Source organism: Tetrao urogallus (genome assembly GCF_951394365.1).
Source record: "Tetrao urogallus genome assembly, chromosome: 26".
In the NCBI taxonomy this organism is placed as follows: Eukaryota; Metazoa; Chordata; class Aves; order Galliformes; family Phasianidae; genus Tetrao; species Tetrao urogallus.
The window spans coordinates 525,793-543,482 of NC_136839.1; the positions used below are offsets into that span (position 1 = coordinate 525,793).

The window sequence follows — 17,690 nt, forward strand, 5'->3', positions numbered from 1 at the left end:
GCGGTGCTGCGTCTCACAGCTCCTCGTGGACCTTCTCTCGGTCCTCATCCGACTTCAGCTTCAGCTCCTCGGCCGTGATGCGCCCGTCCTGGTTGCGGTCCTGGTTCCCAAACATGTCGGCGATGACTTTCTCGGGGTCGGAGCCGGGCATGAGGCGTCCCTTCCCCTCCGCCACCTGGGTCTTGATGAAGGTGGAGAACTGCAGCGGGGACAGAGGATGGGGTGGGTGGGACACAGCGCTGCGCTGCGCGCACAGTGAGGGCAGACCCGGGGCCATCCACGATGTCCCCATTGCAGCCCCGTTGTTCCCAGCCGTGATTTCTGCATCAGAGCATTCCTCCCGCCCGACCTCAGCCCTTCCCCAGCGCCCGGGGCCAGCAGTGTCCTTCGGGTGCTGCTCCCTGGGTGGGTCCCTGTGCTCTCCGTGTCCCCCCCCATCCATAAACCCGTGCTGCGGGCACCTCCTCAGCGGGGATCTGCCCATCCTTGTTGAGGTCCATCTGCTCAAAGAGGTTCTCAGGAGGGTCCCCGTGCCAAATGAAGAGGTATCCTTCGGGAACCCCCTCCTCCAGGGAGATCAGCTCCACCTCGAAGCGGAGCACTGCGCTGCCAGGCACTCCCCGGGCTGAAAAGCAAGTGAGGGCTGCTGGGGAGCTCAGAAAGGCTCTGTGCAGAGGTGAGAGCTTCTCCAGAAAGGTGCGGGAGCCCCACGGGGTTCCAGAAAGCCCTCAGCACATGCTGTAGGCACCGCTGTGCCATCCCTACCTCCGTTCTCGCCGTGACCCAGGTGTGGGGGGACGATGAGCACCCGCCTCTCCCCCACACACATGCCCAGGAGGCCGCTGTTGAGACCCTCAATCACCTTGTTGGCCCCCAGGGTCACCTCCTGGGGCTTCTCGTAGTCGTGGCTGCAGGGGCGCAAAGAGAACGGCGCGACTGAGAAAACTCCCCGGTCCCGTCAGGCTGCAGCCCACACCTCGGCCCTGCAGAGCCCACAGAGCCCACAGAGCCCACAGACCCCGCGCCCTCCAGCCCAGCGCCGCCAGCCCACGCACGAGGAGAAGAGCCGCGTGCCGTCCAGCAGGGAGCAGTTGTAGTGGTAGCGGATGAAGTCCCTGTCGCGGGCGGTGACGTTGCAGCCCTCGGGTCGGTGCACGGCCTCAATCTCCACCGGGTCGGCCGGGTTGTGGAAGTCGATGATGTGGACATCAAAGATGAGCACAGCGGAGCCGGGAATTTTGTTCCCTGGAAGAGGAGCAGGAAGCACACAGAGCCGGTAAAGCCCTTCTTGCTGCTGCCACAGCTCGCAGCACCAGGCCCTGCAGCTCCGCTCCTTTCTGCCCCAGCCCACCCAACTCCCCCCCCTGCCCGCGGCGCTCCCCATCAGAGCTCCCAACCAACGCCTCCCCACCCTGCACTCCCCCTGGCCACGCAGATCCCCTGCAGCCCCTTACCCACTCCGTTCTCGCCATAGGCCAGGTGTGGGGGAACCACCACCCGCCTGCGCTCGCCGATGCAGACGCCCTGCAGGCCCTGGTCCATGCCGGGGATGATGTAGCCCTTCCCAATGTAGGTGTTGTAGGTTTGGTTGCGGGAGTAGCTGCAGCAAGAGAAGCGCAGGGTGCTGTCAGGTAACAGAACTGTTCCGTGCGCTCATCCCCCACTGCACCAAACCTCCTCCAGGGATGCAGCAGGCAGGTAAAATCCTTTTTGGCCCATTTCTTACTTCTCACTGCCCTCCGCTCCCAATTCCCCCTGGATACCCCAATCTCTCCTTGCAGCCCGCTGCTGGCCATGGGGCGAATGTGAGCATCCCCCCCACACCTGGAGTCAAAGAGCGTCCCGTCCATCAGCGTGCCATTGTAGTGGTAGCGCACGAAGTCTCCGGTCACAGCCCTGCGCCTGCAGGACGCCGGCACCTCCAGGTGCTCCAGGGAGACGCCGTCCTTGGGGTTGTGGAAGTCCACCAGCAGCACGCTGAACACCAGCGAGGCCTGTGGTGGGATCACGGTCCCTGTGGAGGGGATGGGTCAGCCCACACGGGGGTCCCGCTACCCAGGCAGGGGCAGTGGGCGATGCCCGACTCACCGTAGCCCTTCTCCCCGTAGGCCAGGAATGGTGGGATGATGATGCTCCTCTTCTCCCCGGCGCACATGCCCAGCAGGCCCTGGTCCATGCCCTTGATCAGCCAGCCAGTGCCCACATACGTATCGTAGGTGCTGTCTTTGCTGTAGCTGACGTGGAGGAATGAGGAGAATGGCTCTGGGGCTGTGCCAGCCCCCCCAGCCCGGCAGTGGGCTCCCGAAGCCACCCCCAGGCCCCCCCTCCCCATTGCCTGCTGTGGTGAGCGCTGTCCCCATACCTGGAGTCGAAGGGGGTTCCATCCAGCAGAGTGCCGTTGTAGTGATACCGCACAAAGTCTGAGTTCTCCACCGTGCGGTTGCAGCGCTCAGGTTTGGCCAGGGTGGTGATCTGCAGTTTGTCATCCTTGTTCCAGATGTCCAGCATCACCACGTCGAAGTACAACGTGGCGTCAGGGGGGATCAGCCCCGCTACAGCAGCAGCAATGAGGACAGAGTGCAGAACAGGGTGAGGAGCGACCAGTGCTAAGAACACAGAGCTCTGCAGCGCATGCGGCACCACTGGATGGGGCAGGGAGGGTCCTTGCTCACAACAGCCCATCCCACAGCTTCTGCCTGGAGTGCTGGATGGGGACCTGACCTGTGCAGGTCTGAGGCCAAGCCCTGCCTGCGGTGTCTGTGGAAGGGACTGCTGGGATTTGGGGGGGCCCGAACACCCCGTAAGATTTTCTTTGCAGAGGAATCAGATGTGAGCCCTCCGTGCCCACCATGGAAAGTGACACAGTGTGTGCAGTGTGTCTGCAAAGCCCTGTGCAGACCCCACCTGTGTTTGCTGTTTGGTGTCCCAGCACAGATCCATCCGTCCCCAGCTCTCCTGTCTGGGCGCCCATCGCCCGTCCCCCCACCGCGTGCTTTGAGGACCCCCGGCCCCGCAGCCCTTACCCACGCCGATGCTGCCATAGCCCAGGTGGGGTGGCACAATGAGGTGCCGCCGCTCGTTGACGCACATGCCCTGCAGCCCGCGGTCCATGCCGGTGATCAGCCGCCCCACGCCCACCACGCCGGCCACTGTGGCCCCTCGATCATAGCTGTGAAAGGACAGAGCCGTCAGCACCGCGTAGCACAGGGGGGCTGCAGGGTACCCCCGGTTCCTGAGCAGCACCCATCTCCCCCTGAGCATCTATGCGGAGTTTCCAGCCTTGCAAGTAAGCTTTGTTCAACAGAAAAGCACAGCAAGGCTGCTTGGGGGTTGCACGGCCTCGGGGCAGCCGCCTCTCCCCTGTTCTGCTCTCTTGCAGAGCTGCAGCTCACAAGCAGTGAGGCGTCCTCCAGCCCTGCTTTGAGGTTTTGCCTGGACTGGGGCTCCTGCCACAGGCACAGCCCCCCGCTCAGCCCTGCAGCGCTCAGTGCGGGGCTGAAGCTTTGCTGCCTGGGGGGAGACACCCCGAGTGCGGGCATCCAGGGGCGGAGGGCCGGGAGCTGCTTGCAGATGCTCCCCACACCTGGCACAGCAGTGCAGCACGCAGGGCTTCCTGCTGCCTCCTGGCAATTCTAAACGGCCACATTTGCAGGGAGGAGGAAAGAAGGCAGTCCAGGCCTCATTTGTGGACTGCGCATTTCTCTTTATTTTTGAATCTTTAAACTACAGGCTCTAAGAAGCAACTGGGGGCCATTTTGGGTAAATGGAAATCCTTCATCCCCTGTAATGTGCAGTGAATGCTTCTCCTGGAAGCGTGCTGCCGTCCTCGGGACAAAGAGTTATTTCAGCAGCAATATTTTAGCAGCTCCCATCGCTTTGGGGCTCACAGCAGCAGCAGGGGCAGCGCGTGCTCCCTTCACTTTCTCTCCCATCCGTTTTTTTGTGAGAAAAGTACCACTGGACAGCGATAGGGATCCCATTTCTTTTCAGGGGCTGGAAGTTTTTGTTCCCGTGTTTTGTCGAGCCCCCACCGCTGCCCCCACCCCGCTCACATCGGTGCCCATGGTGCGCTGCCCCACAGACCCCCGGGGCGCAGCGCGCGGCCGAGGACCGCCTCGGAGCGGCTGCTGCTGCCACGTCTCAGCGCCGCTGCCCGCATTCCTCCCGCAGCGCACGCACGGACACGTCCCGAGCGCAGCGCGGCTCTGCGCCCCCCCCCCGCCCACTGCTCCCCCCGGATCGGTTCCCCCCGGATCGCTGCGAGGCCGCGCACAGCGCAGCACGGGGAGGGGGGACGGGGGGCACCGCCGTCAGTCGGGGCCGTGCGGGGCGGGCGGGGTGTCCATGGGGGGGGGAGGGGGACCGGGGGGGCGGGGGAAAACCCCGTGGGGCCGCGTGAAGCGGGAGCGGGCCGAGGGCTGTACCTGGAGTCAAACTTTTTGCCATCTTTAAAGGTCCCATTGTAGTGGTAGCGGATGAAGTCCCCCATCTGGGCCTCCCGCAGGCAGACCTTGGGGATGTAGTAGCGCTCTATCACCACGTCCTCCAGCGGGCCGGGGTCGCTCAGCCCCAGTGCCCCCAGGAGGCTCAGCAGGAGCGCGGCGCTGCCCGCGGCCATGGCTCGGAGCGGCGGTGGGGGGAGGCGGGAGCTGAGCCCCCCCGGCCCGGCCCCGCCGCGCTTCTGTACACGTGGAACGGGCCCGGCCCCCCCAGCCCCCGCCCCAGGCCCGGGGCGGTGATTCCCTGCGATGGGCCGGGCGGAGAGCCGCGGCGCAGCGGAACTCGGCGATGGAACTTTTAAAAAAACCGTTCTCTTCTTTGCGGGCGGTTCTTTGTGCGAAGGGAGCGGCTTTGTGCAGCGCCGGGTCCTAGCGCTGCCCGCGCCCCCCCGGTTTGCTCAGGCTCTGGCGTTTGGGAAGAGTAAATACGAGTAATTAACGTAATTAACGCCCGTACGGATAACCCTGGCCGCTCCTCGGTCCGCTGCTGTTACTGAACGGCAGTGATCAAAACCCCCGCAACCGACCCTGTAACAGACCGTCACGGATCGGAGCAGCACACAGCGCGCACCTACGCGTTGCCCCTCACCCCCTCACACCATTCGGGGCCGCGGGGGGAGCCCTCTGCCCGTTCCGCCCGCACGGACGTGGGTTGGGCCGTGTCCAGCGCGGCCGTGCCTGGCTCTGCGAGCTCAGCCGCAGCCCTCGGCTCTGCGCTCTGGGCGCTGCGCTCTGGGCTCTGGCACAGCGCAAGGATCCGCCTCCGGCTGACCACGGCCAGCGGCGAAACCAGCGCTGAACGCTGCCGGGCGGAGGGGGCGGGGGGAAGAAGCAGCGCAGCGCCGAGCGCGCAGCGCAGCGCACTCGAGGGATCCCCCGACACCGCAACTCCGAGCGCATCCGGGCCGGTCAGCATCACTCAGTGCCAACTCCGCCCTGCGCGCAACGCACAGAGCCGCACTAAGACCCTGCGCTCCCGACGCGCACCGCCCCTTTCCTCCCCCCTCCGCCCCCGCTCGCCTCCTGCGCGGAGCGCTGCGCGGCGCTGCGCGGGCAGTGCGCGGCGGCGGCGGGGATGGGCTGCGCGGCGCTGGCGCTGCCGCTTCTGCTGTTGGCGGCGGGGCCGTGCGCGGCGCAGTACGAGCAATACAGCGTGCGCGGATTCCCCGCGGCCGCTCTGGAGCCGCTGCAGCGCGCCTACACACGGGCGCTGGCGCAGTACGCGAGCGCGCAGTGGGCGGAGAGCGCGCGGGCTCTGGAGGCCAGTCTGCGGCTGCACCGCCTGCTGCGAGACAGCGAGGCGCACTGCCACCGCCGCTGCGCCGAGGGGGGATCCGCGGAGGAGCCCCCCGCCGAAGGGGACCGCGCGGAGTGGGAGTGGGAGCGGGAGCTGCAGCTCTTCGGGCGGCTGCTGCGCCGCGCGGGCTGCCTGCGTGCCTGTAAGCGCGGCCTGCCCGTCTTCCAGCTGCGCTACCCGCCCGCGCAGACGCTGCGCGATTTCCAGCGCCGGCTGCCCTACCAGTACCTGCATTACGCGCTATTCAAGGTGAGACCGCGCAACGCCGGGAGTGACGGGGATGGGGAGTGAGAGGCTGCCCTGACCTGGGGGTGTGGGCGTCCCCCATCGTGCACCCCACATCTTCTGTACCCCTGTCCAACTTCCTCTGCTCTACACTCCTCCATTTGCCCCCCTCACCCCGTGCCCCCCACCCTGTACCTCCCCATTGCCACCCCCATACCGTGTCCCCCCATCCCACATCTCCATTCCACACCTCCACTCTGCACCCCCAGATCCTTCTCCCATCCCTCCCACATCTCTCTGCCATGTGTTCTCCCCTCCTGCTCCCCCCATCTTGCACCCCCTTCCCCCCCATCTCCTCCATCCTGCCCCGGCACCGCTGCACGTCAGCAGCAGCAGGATGTGAGGAGCGTGCCTGGGATGGGGCCCCAGTGGCTGCCCTCTCCAGCCCCGTGTGCCCTGGTCTCCCCCCTCCCACAACCCCTGCTGGAGGTTCCCCGAGTCTCCCCGTGCCCCCCGACCCTCTGTGGTCACAGACATCCCCCAGCACCGCTCTGTGGGTGCCCCTGGTCCACATGGAGAAGTTTTCCAGGGACAGATGGAATTTCTCCAGCTCTGCTGTGCCTACATTCTGCCTCTGTTTCAATACTGCTGTCCCCAAGGCCCCCCGGGTGTGTGGAACGTTGCCCGAGGAGGGGGACACAGGGCTGTCCCAGCCGGTGGAGCGTGGCTTGGGTGGGAGGGTGCAGCACCACTGCTGCTTTGCTCCTCGGTGCTGTGGCCCCATTCACCCTGCGGCGACGAGGAATGGCCTGACCTGGATACTTAATGCATTTTCCTCTCGGTTGCTCTGGCTAAAATCCATTTAAGGGATGGTTCATCCAGCCCCTCCAGCTTTGCTTCTCGGAAGTTGCAACCCGAGAGCTCATAGAAGCAGCAGCAGAGTGGGGGCAACTGCCGAGCTGGCAGTGGGGCTGGAGGAGAGTCTGACAAACCCATGCCACGTGGGTCACTGCCAGAGGGGCTGCGCTGTCCGTGCTGCCACCGTGGGCTCGGGGAGAGCTTTGTGTGCCTCAGCGCACACCGCTCCATCAGCAGGACGTCCCCCCCTGCCCGCACGCTGCCCATCTTTCGTTGCCAGTGAGTGATGGGCGTTGGGGCTGCCCGTCCCGAGGATCGCCTGCTGCCCTGGGACGCATCCCAGCGTCGCCCCTGCGGCCCCACGCACCGCCCCCCTCTCTCCGCAGTCCAATAAGATCGAGAAGGCGGTGTCGGCTGCTCACACCTTCCTGCAGAAGAACCCCAAGCACGAGATGACCCTGAAGTACCTGAACTACTACAGGACGATGGTGGACGTGGACGAATACCTCGTGGACCTGGAGGCTCAGCCCTATGAGGTAAGGAGGGGACGGGCTTGGGCGGGAGAAGAGAAGGAAGAGGAGCATCGCACAAGGGCCAGTGCGTGCCCAGCAGAGCCCATCCCAAATCCCAAAAGCCCTTCCAGCAGAGCCCCTTCCTGCCCCAAAAAGCATCTCTGGGGCCGGTGCCAGGGATGGAGCTGTGTGCGGCAAGCACAGGGCAGCTCTGAGAGCTGAGCCATCTGCTGTGGGGCTGGGCACGGGGCCTGGAACCCAGCGGGGAGGTGAGCAGAGCCCTCTTGGTCTCCACAGCCGATCTTCGTGCGCTCGGTGAAGCTCTACAACAACGGGGATTTCCGGAGCAGCGCGGCTGACATGGAGCAGGCGCTGGCTGAGTACTACAAGGCGTACGAGGACTGCCTGGCTGGCTGCGAGGGCGCCTATGAGCTGCAGGAGTTCAAGGACTTCTACCCGGCCATCGCAGGTGGGTGGGCAGAGGGCGGGGGGGGGGGGGGTGGCAATGTGGGGCAGTGCCTGACATTATCTTGTCCCCAGACCACTTTGTGAGCGTTCTGCGCTGCAAGGTGGGCTGCGAGAGCGAGCTGACCCCCAACGTAGGCGGCTACTTTGTGGAGAAGTTCGTGGCCACCATGTACCACTACCTGCAGTTCGCCTACTACAAGTGTGAGTGTGGGCTGGGAGTTGGGGGCTGAGCCCCTGGGGTGTCCCAGGGCAGGGTGTCACCTCCTTATCACACTCTGCTCCCTGCAGTGAATGATGTGAGGGATGCGGTGCGCAGCGTCTCCAGCTACATGCTCTTCGACCCGGATGATGCGGTGATGCAGCAGAACTTGGTTTATTATCGCTTCCACCGCGAGCGCTGGCACCTGCAGGAGGAGGACTTTGAGCCCCGGCCGGTGAGAGCCCCCCCAGCCCCTGCCCTGGGGCTCAGTTGATGTGGGGCTGATGTGCTCCCCATCCCCCCGTTCCCAGGAAGCCGTGCGCTACTACAACAGGACGGCTGCACAGAAGAAGATGCTGGAGTTTGCCAGGCAGTTCCTGCAGGCTGACGATGAGGTGGGTGATGACCACTTTCAGCGGCTGCTTTTCGGGGTCCCTTGCAGTTGGGGGCTGTGGGTACCCCAAAGCAGGACCCCTCCCCATGGGTGTGGTGTGGGGGTCCATCCCTGAGCAGCCCCGCAGGAAGAACCACTGTGGTCACTGCACTGCTTCCTCCTCCCACCCTGTGCTGCAGATGGAGGTGGATGATGGTGAGGAGCCGGACCTGCAGGATCTGCCCTCAGATGGCGAGTTTGAGGGCGAAGGGGACTACGAGGAGGGCTTCTTTGCAGAGTGGTGGCAGGAGCCCAACACCAAGGGGGACAAAGCCGATGAAGGTTCCTGACGCTGGGGCTGGGTGCTGTGATGTGAAGTTGGGGGGGGCTGCTGCCTCGTGGTGCCACCATCCCCTGTGTTTGCAGAGAACCTCTGATGCGCCAGGAGAGGGGGATCCTGGCCCTGACAGAGCAGAATGGCTGTGATGCCATCCTGGGGACTCCAGGCTCTTGCTCCATGCTGCACGGGAACACAGGTTCACCGAGAAGGGTCGATCCTGCCCAGTGCTCCCAGCAGGACTGCCCCTTCCACTGGGACGTTGCTGCCCTAATTCCTATCAGAGGAGCAGCCATAACACAGTGACACCACCTGTCCGGTGCCCCCTGAGCCCCCCGGCCCCGATGCCCCTGGAGCCCTGGCAGCGGCGCCTGGTAGCAGCACCGGGATTTGCTGCACCCCTTCACTCCTCCCCAGGTGCCACAGACCAGGGGGCCGGCACCAAACTGCTGTGTCGCCTTGTGGGTTCTGGGCACGGTGGTGGTTCTGCACATCCTCAGAACTCAGTCGGGGCTCCTGCTCTTGTGCTGGCAGCAGCCCACCCCCACCGGCAGGTCCAGAGACCCCTCTCTCCCCCGGAGCCCACGGCTCGGTGCTGAGCGGTGCTCCCGGGCACGGCATCCCTCTGCCGGAGCATCCGTCACCGCCTCTGCCCCACACGTGCCTTCAACTCTCTCCACACCAGCCCTCCATAGCTTTAAGCTCCGTTAATTTAATACTTCCCGTCTTCTCGCTTTTTTTGTTTGTTCGTTTTGTATTTTAAATGTACTGGTGCTGAACTTTTAATAAAATCCGGACCGGTCTTTTGACGGCTGCCTCTGCCCATGGCTCCTCGGGAGGGCACGCAGAAGTGCTGCGTGTCCCTGCAAAGCCGGGGAGACCTTGAAAGACTGGGGAAGGGGGTGGCGGTCGGGGCGGGGACCCCAGGCCGAGCGGTGGACGACTGGGCTGCAGACCCCCCGTTCCTTTCCGCCTTGCGGACGTCGAGGGGCCGGCAGCACGCGGCCCCGCTCCGCACCGGGACTTGGCTGCGAAGACTGAAACCGAGAGGCTGAATCACGGCGTCGGCCCCGGGGCAGGGAAGGGACGGCCGCTGCTGGCGGCTCCCCGCCCCGCGCCGCCTGCAGGGCTTCCCCGCTCCGGTCCGCAGCGCCGCCCCCTGGGGCTGAGTCCCCCGGGCTGCGCTCCGCTCGCCGCGATCGCTCCGGCCGAAACGACCCCCGGGTGCCTCGAGCCGCTCCGATCCGCCCTGCGCCCAACCCGCCCGGCTCCGTTCCGGGCGAAACACCGCGGTGGAGCCGCGCCGCCCCCTGACGTCACCCAGGTGGCCCTTGGTGCGGGCACGCCCTTCCCCACCCTCCCTCGCCCCGCCTCCGCCCCGCCCCGCCGCCCAATCACCTCCCGGCGCGCGGGGGGCGGCCGCGTCTCCACCAATGGCGAACGGATAAACACGGGGAGGGGGCGGGGCCCGTCCCGCAGCGGTGAGGACGGACGGCCAGCAGAACCAATGGGAGGCGGGCAGCGCTGGGCGGGGCGGGGCGGGGAGGGGCGGGGCGCCGCTCGCCTTTTGTTCGGGCAGGAGCGGGGCGGGCGGCAGTGCCCGCGCGGGGAGCGGTGCGAGGTGAGCGGGGCGGGCGGGGCCGGGGCGGCGGATTCCGGTCGTGCGGGGCCGGGAGCGGAGCGGTGCGGGGCGTTGCGTCGCGGGGCTGAGCCAGTTTGAGGGGCTCCCGGCGCCGCGCGTTATTTCGGGGCGGGCTGTGCCGCTCCCCTTCGGGGCAACCGCCGCGCCCGGTTGCGCGCATCCCGTCCGACCGGTCCCGAGCGGCCCCGGGGCTCCGCTCCCAGCAGGACTCGGCTCGGCCCGGTCGATCCGTGCGGTTCCGGTGTTGCCGGGGCCGGCAGTGGGCGCCGCTCCCGGGGCGGCCGTTCCACCGCGCCCCGCCCGAGAGAGCCGCGCACCTGCCCCGTGCAGCCTGCGGGGAGCGGTCCGTGCTGCGGGAGGGGGGGAGGAAGAGGAGGAGGAGGAGGAAGAAGAAGAAGAAGCAGAAGCCCTTCCTCCCACTGGGCGCCCCGCGGGGTGCTGACAGCGAACGTCGGGGGGAGCGGAACTCGCTGAGCGCGGGGAGCGCTCTCGTTGCGTTCGCCGGCTGATTAGCTTAATTAATCAGGCAGATGAAAGGATAACGCGGAGCTGGTGCTGGGAGTTGCCCGCGGAGGAAGGCGTGGGCTGCGCGCGGGGGGACGCGTGGGAGCGTGGGCGCCTCCAGGGGCGCAGCCCGGGGCGGGAGGAGCGGCGGTGACCTCAGCGCTGTCCCCACGTCCTGCCGGCTTTGGGCGGTGCGGGCGGCCGCTGCCCCATTGGTGCTGCGCGGCGGTGTCCCCGGGACCCCTCTGCCCCCGTGCCGGGGCTGCGGCCCCGCGCTGTGCCCTGCCCGCCCGCGGTCTGGTGCGTTGCGGGCCTGGAGGAGGCGCGGGTCCCCTCCTGTGTCCTTGTGGGCGTGCACCGGGACAGTCTGCGGAGGGGAGCAGCCATTAAGTGTCCTTCCACCTCTGAAGGCTGTAGTTGTTCACCGCTTTGGAGGGTTTCCACAAAGTGGTACGAAAAACCCATTTGGCAGCGAACTCGGCTTAAACAGGTGGGCGCGGGACGCGCCTGCGCGAAACCCGGGTGGCGGCGGCCGGGGGTCGAGTTATCCCCGGCCCTGGTGCCATTCACCGGGCAGTGAGGAGCTGCTGCGGGGGGGGGGAGCTGCACTGCAGCTGCCCAAATCCGGCGGTGGGGAAGCGCTGGCGGAAGCGTGGGGGGGCTGCAGGCCGCTCTCCCCCCGCCGCCACAAACAATGGCTCCCACTCCATTGTCTGGTGCTGCGGCCGCTCCCTGGGGGCGGCGGGGATGCAGGCGTGCGAGCGGCCCGCGCCCCGTCCCCGTGCGGGTCCCGGTGGGCAGCGTTGGCGGCGCTGCTGCTTGCGGTCTGTTTGCAGCTGGGGACCGCGGAGAGTTTTGTCTCTGGTCCCAGTGCTGTGCTTTAGCATTAAGGTTGGGTGCTGCCCTCCTCCTGTGAATTCCTCCTTGTTCCCCCATCAGACCCCCAGCCGGATGGGGTGCCGCTGGCAGCCTGCAGGAAGGAGCTGCTCTGTGCAGCTGCAGCACGGGGGCTGCATTGGGAGCTCGCAGGGCTCTAATTTAAGTGTCTGTACCACAGCTCAACGCTGGTCTTGAAATTTTAAATTAGGCTGGCTTCTAATTAGCAAAAGTTAAAAAGAAGTTTCGTTTCTATTGAAGCAGTGCAAGTCTGCCTTGGCAGACTCTCGTGGCACAGTTGCCAGCTCTGACCTTTGTTTCAGGTGGTGCTTTCCCACCTCGGTGCTTTAAGACTGTGCCCAGAATCAGCAGCAAATGGGGTCTGGGTGGCAGCTGTGGGTCCCAATTGGTCCCCTGGGACCTGGGGTGTCCCCAACGGGGCTGTGCCCTGCTGGCAGCACCTGGCTCGCAGTCAGCCCTGGAGGATGCAGTGCTTGAGCTGATGCAGCATTTCCAGCTCCACCAGGGTTGGGTTTACCCCGTTTCCCAGGGATGGGGTTGGGTGTTTTGGGGATGGAGCAGGCATGCTGTCTGTGTGTGGGAGAGGCTGCCAAAAAGTCTTAAAACTTGACCTAAGCAGCTTAAAAACACATCTGTGCTTACAGTGCTGCTGGCCAGCACTGAGCTGCAGAATGCTCCAAAGCTGCATCCTGTGCTGCCAGCTGAAGGACGGCCCAGCGCAGCACTGAATGCCATGCTTGGCGTGTTGCTGCCTGCTCTGCTGGGTGCTCCCAAGTCCCACATGCTGCAAGGGTGGTGTGGTGCACCCAGAGCTTTGGGGTCTGGGTCTGTGCGTGCTTCATCCCCCCCCACTCCCCCCTTGTGCTGCATCAGTCCTTGCTGTGCTTCCTATGGATTGTCCTTAGCGTTTGCTGGCTTTGGGCTCAGGAGGCTGCTGGGTCACTGCATCCTCCTGCATCGGTGGGGTGAGAGCTGGCTGTGCTGGAGGTGCTGTGCTCCCCCCTTGTGTGCAATGTGCTGTGCTTTGTAAGGGTGGTGAGGGGAGTGAAGGAGGAGTGAGGGGCAAGATGTTTCTAATTAGATAGGTTTGAGATCTCTCTCCGAATCTGCCATCCCTGGTTGGTTTCTCTGCAGCTGCTGACAGGCCTGGAGGCATTTCATAATGCTTGAGTTGCTGGGATCTAAAATCCCTTTACGCAAAGGGCAGGCGCCTTGTGCTGGAGCAGAGCTCCTGTTGGCTCGGGGTGCTGAGCTGTGCTGGGGGCTGCTGTGGGACGCTCAGTGCTCTCTGAATATCCCATAGCTGCTGACCTGACCCATTCCCCCAGTGCTGCGGAGACGCACAAGAGGGGTCATGCAGCACTGCAGCTGGGACTGGAATCAGCCTTGTGGCATCGTTCCGTGCCTTGGGCAGGGGTCTGCTGGGGGGAGGGCAGGTGTAGAGCTGAGCTCCTCCAGCAGCAGCGTGAATCCCTGGCACCGTGAGGCAGCCTGTGCTGCTGGGTGATGGCACAGCTGTTCCATGCTGGCAGGGCTGTTCCAATCCCCACCTCGGTGCCAGCAGCGATCCTGCTCCTTTATCCACATCCCCACAGTCTCGGGGATGTGCTGCTGTGCTGCTCTGTGCAGGCACGGGGCCGGGATCACAGGCCAGGCGCGTTCACTTTGCTGGTGGCAGAGACCTTTGGCTGCTGTAAGAGTGCTGCTGTAATCACAGTGACACCCGGCCGAGCCCTGGTGACAAATCATTAACCTGCTCCGACAGGCTGTGTGCTGACGGGTGTTGGCGATAATTCCCTGTGAAACATTTGAACTTTGCAGATGTAATGCAATTGGATGGGGAAATTAAGCTGGGGCGCAGCAGCCTTCAGCCCTGCTTCCCTCCCTCTCGCCCTGCTCTCCTGGCAGACCTGGGGCCGGGTGGCAGAGCCCTGTGCCGACAGACACCATTATTCTTGCTGGAAACACATGTGAGCCTCCAAGCTGAAATCCTAAAAGCCTGCAATTATCGTGTTCGTAAAGGACAATTTGTTCTTGGTGCTCTTTAAAACAAAATATTTTTTTTTTCTTATCCAGATGGAGTTATTGTGATTAATTGCACTGTGCCAGCTCTCCTTTTCACAGGCAAATGGCGAGCTCCCATCCTCCCCTCCCGTGTTCCTAACGAGATGTGTGAATTCTTCGTGCTGAGGGGATGCGCCCTGCCGGGCCGTGGGCTCCAGTGGGCGGTGGGGGCGCCTCCCCCGTCGGCCACGTTGTTGGGGGGGCGGAGGGGCGAGGCTGCAGTGTGGGATCGCTGCGCGGTTCCCAGGTGGGGCAGGGTGCGGTGGGAGGCGGCTTCCACGTGCGGGAGCGGCTCCTGCTCATGGCAGGGGACGGGAGTTGGCTCCGAGGGCGGAGGGAGGCTCAGGGCTGTTCTGCGCTGGGAAGGAGCCAGGAGAGCGGCTGCGGTCCTGCGTGGGGTGTGAGGGTCCCCGGTGTGGGCAGAACCGCGGGGGGACGACGACGCGTGGGTGCTGATGGAGCTGGCAGGGGGGGCCCGGCTTTGCGCTGGGAGCCGCGCTTCTGTACGGTGACTGCGTGCCGTGGTGGCAGCGCTGCTCTGGGTGCTGCTGGGTGCTCCGTCTGCTGCCGCTGGGGAGCTGGGTGGGAGCTGGGCTCTGCCTGCTGTGCACGCAGGGGGGCTGCGTGGTGCCGCGCCACCGGCTCAGCCTCGTGATCAATAGAGAGACAAATAGAGACAGACCTGTGCCGAGAGCTGATGCGTGGCGGTGCTGTCATGACAGGAGTGTGCGGCAGAGCACCTTGTCCCTGTGTGCCCGCAGTGCCGGAACGTGACAGCCCGCTCCTGTCTGCGCTGGAGCTGTCAGCAGCCGCTCTGTGGGGCGGAGATGTGGGGCTCCGGTGGGCAGTGGGGCCGGGGGGGCTGAGCACCGAACAAAGGCGGCCGTGCTCAGCTCCTCTGTGGGCAGCCAAGGACAGGGCTGCGGTGCACGGCTCCGGGATGGCCGTTCCTCATTAAACTTCAGTCTGCCCTCATTCCCTTTGAACCCTTCGAGCTATCTGTGCTGCAAAGCCCTCATGGAAGCAGCCGGTGCCAGCGCAGAGCTGACTGTGACGCAGCCCCTTGATGCCGGGGACGTCTGAGAAGTGCCTTTCTCTCCCTCATTTGCCATTTGTTCTTCCCATGGATCCTGTTAAAGCCCATTGAAGCTCTGGCCCGGTTGTTAGCAGTGGTGCCAGCTGTGGGATGCGGCTGCTCTGGCACTGCTGTGCTGTCTGGGCAGCTGGGAAAGGACAGAGGTCACTGATGTGCAGCAGGAGTGCTTCTGAAATTGCCCTTTCTTACACTGTAGTCGTTGAATGGCATGACATGCCTCTTTCCTGTCTTTAAAAGCCTCGGTGGCTGTTGCTGCCGTTGCTCACGCTCTTCCTGCAGCCCAGCTCACTGCTGGTGCACGGTGCAGCTCCGGTGCTGTGTTTTGCTCTGCGTCCCGGCGGGGCTGGGGCAGCCCCAGTGCTGCTGTCCCCAGTCGGGGCCTCGCACCCCCAACACCTCGGGGTGCTGGAGCCATCTGCCATGGGAGGCGATGCTGCAGGGGCCGCTGAGCAATGCAGCCCTGCAGGGCGAGGGGAGCCCAGGCGGCCCTTACCTCTGTGTGAGGCTCTGCTTATCGCATCCCCGCTGCTGTGCTGGGCAGCTCGGCTGTAGATCAGCACCGGCTGTGGGTGCTGCTGTGTCTGTCCTGCCTGCTGTCACGGAAGCTGCAGGAAGGAGCTGTGGGGGGGGGGGAGGTGTTTACTGGAGATTTCCCCTGCAGACGGTCTGGGGGGGTTGCTGGGAGGGGACGATGCTATCTGGCTGCTGATCAAACAGCCCTGGAGGAGCCTTCTGGCCGGGCTGTGCAGCAGCTTCCCCTGTTTCTTCACCAGGATGCCTGGCTCCAGGAAGCAGGAGGAGAGGGTTTAACCTTTTCCCAGCCCCAGTCCTCGCCTGCCTCTGTGTGCTGTGCTCTTCCAGAGCTACTGTATGCCCCAGGTGTTCCTTTCCTGTGTGAGCTGCTGAGTCCTTCTGTGCCCTATTCCCGACTCTTGAGCTGGGGGGGGAAGGAGGGGCAGAGGGTCCTGCTTGTGCTCCACTGCAAGCTGTTCAGCACCAGAGGCACCAACACTGGCTGCAGTGATCAGATAACAACGAAGGTCGAGGAGGGCCAAGCTGCCATTCCCTGCCTGTAGTGTCAGCAGGTGCCTCTGGTCCCTGCTGAGGAATAGGGACAGGAAAAACTTGTCTGGTGCCTGCCCCTCTGAGAGAGGAGTGGGATGTGTGCTGCAGGGCTCAGGAAAACGTTGCTTTGTGTGCCATCGGCTTCACCCGGTTGGCTTTGAGCAAACCTGCAGTGTCCGTCGCTGGGGTGGTGCTGGGCCAGCCGTGCCTCCCTGCGCTCAGTGGGGCTGTCAGTTCAGCCTGTGCTCATTGGCGAGGGCCCATTCTCCTGATTGCAGCTGTCCCTATCAGATCTCCTGAGCTCATCCTGCATCTCAGCAGCTCAGCTCACCTTGGGTGTCACGGTGTAGACAGGGAGGAGTGCAGGGAAGGGGGGGACTGCATCGTGTGTCTGATGAACTGCTGTGTAAGAAGTCGGTGTCTGAGCCAGACTCAGGAATGCTTGGGAAATGAAGTGTCTATCATATGCCAGTAATTGCAGAGCAGCGTTGCAGGTTGACTGGCTGTGTGCAGATGAGAACTGGTCCCTCTTAGCAGCTCTGTGCCATGTGTGGGACCTGGGTTCTGAAGCGTTAACACTTTTGGCTTTGTCCATCCAGAGCAGCTTTCCAAGTGGGGCTGTGGGGACCTGGTGGGTTCCTGTGGCTGCTGCCCAGGCTCTGTGTGCTGCTATGGGGCCGTGTGGGCACCATGCAGCCCTCCAGTGCCAGCTGCTCCGAATGGCACCAGGCCCTGCTCTTATCTCTGCTGCAGGGGGAGAGGGATGAGCCCCCCAGGACCCGTTGGTGAGTGGCTTTGTTGGTGTTGTTTTTATCAGGCTCCCAGCAGTGTCTGGGGGCTCCAAGTTCATGGCCACAGTGACCACATGGGGACAGCTCCTGTGTGCACTGGGGGCTTGGCTGCAGGGTCCTGGCTGGGTGCTGGGCCCCACAGTGCAGCATCACCCCCATATCTCTGCTGCACTGATCAGAGCACGCAGCCCCTGCCGTGGGAATAACCCCCCCCCCAACAGCCTCCATTAGCGGGGCTGCCTCTCACTGCTTTAAAAACATGCATTATGCACAACCCATTAAAGTCGGGGCGGCTCTGAGTGCGCGGAGTGCTCCTTTGCAGCTCGGAAAGCATCGAATTGACGAGCAGCACCCTGCCCTGCTTCCAGGAAGGCTGCTGGGGGGGTGGCGGCATGCGGAGCGCTCCGGTTCTGCGCCCCACAGCCGCTCAGCAGGAAGGAGTTTTCCGTACCTGGCCGGGATGTTTTCCCCGTGAGTGTGGGGCTGTGCCGCTCGTTCTGCTGGGAACAGCCCGCAGCGCTGGGGCGAGCCGCGCCAAGCCCGTGCGCGCCGCCCGGCATCCCCAACCCCCCCGTGCGCAATTCGCGTCCCGGCACCACCCGACGCCCTGACTCAGCCGGGCGGTGCGGGGCCGGGGGCTCCTCCTGCCGCCCCTCGCTCCGGGCAGAGCCGACCTGCGGGACCCCCCGAGCTCTGGGCTGCAGCGGGGGCCCGTGGCCGTCCGGGTGCTGCGTGCTCAGGTGGTGGTTGTTACGCCTCTGCTGGGCAGCGCTGCTCCTCGAGTCTGAAACTCTGACTCATCTCCTCCGTGCGGCCTCGTGCGTGGCGACGGGCCGGGGGCTGCGTGGGGTCGGTGACTCAGC

The 17,690-nt window shown here is 64.7% G+C and overlaps 2 protein-coding genes across 2 annotated transcripts; one reads left to right on the top strand and one right to left on the bottom strand.

Annotated features, from left to right (window-relative positions):
• Positions 1-13: 13 nt before the first annotated feature.
• Positions 14-4,618, bottom strand: FKBP10 (FKBP prolyl isomerase 10; the record flags this gene model as incomplete). The annotated part of the gene is made up of 10 exons (XM_079547004.1): positions 14-199; positions 462-625; positions 766-908; positions 1,056-1,245; positions 1,455-1,600; positions 1,825-2,014; positions 2,089-2,234; positions 2,363-2,552; positions 3,024-3,169; positions 4,425-4,618. The coding sequence occupies 10 exons, from the start codon at positions 4,616-4,618 to the stop codon at positions 14-16; spliced, it is 1,695 nt and encodes a 564-aa protein (XP_079403130.1).
• Positions 4,619-5,574: 956 nt separating this feature from the next.
• P3H4 (prolyl 3-hydroxylase family member 4 (inactive)) lies at positions 5,575-8,781 on the top strand (the record flags this gene model as incomplete). The annotated part of the gene is made up of 7 exons (XM_079547277.1): positions 5,575-6,045; positions 7,266-7,415; positions 7,689-7,860; positions 7,932-8,060; positions 8,148-8,293; positions 8,370-8,453; positions 8,632-8,781. 7 exons carry the CDS (start codon positions 5,575-5,577, stop codon positions 8,779-8,781), a joined length of 1,302 nt encoding a protein of 433 aa, XP_079403403.1.
• Between the last annotated feature and the right edge of the window lie 8,909 nt (positions 8,782-17,690).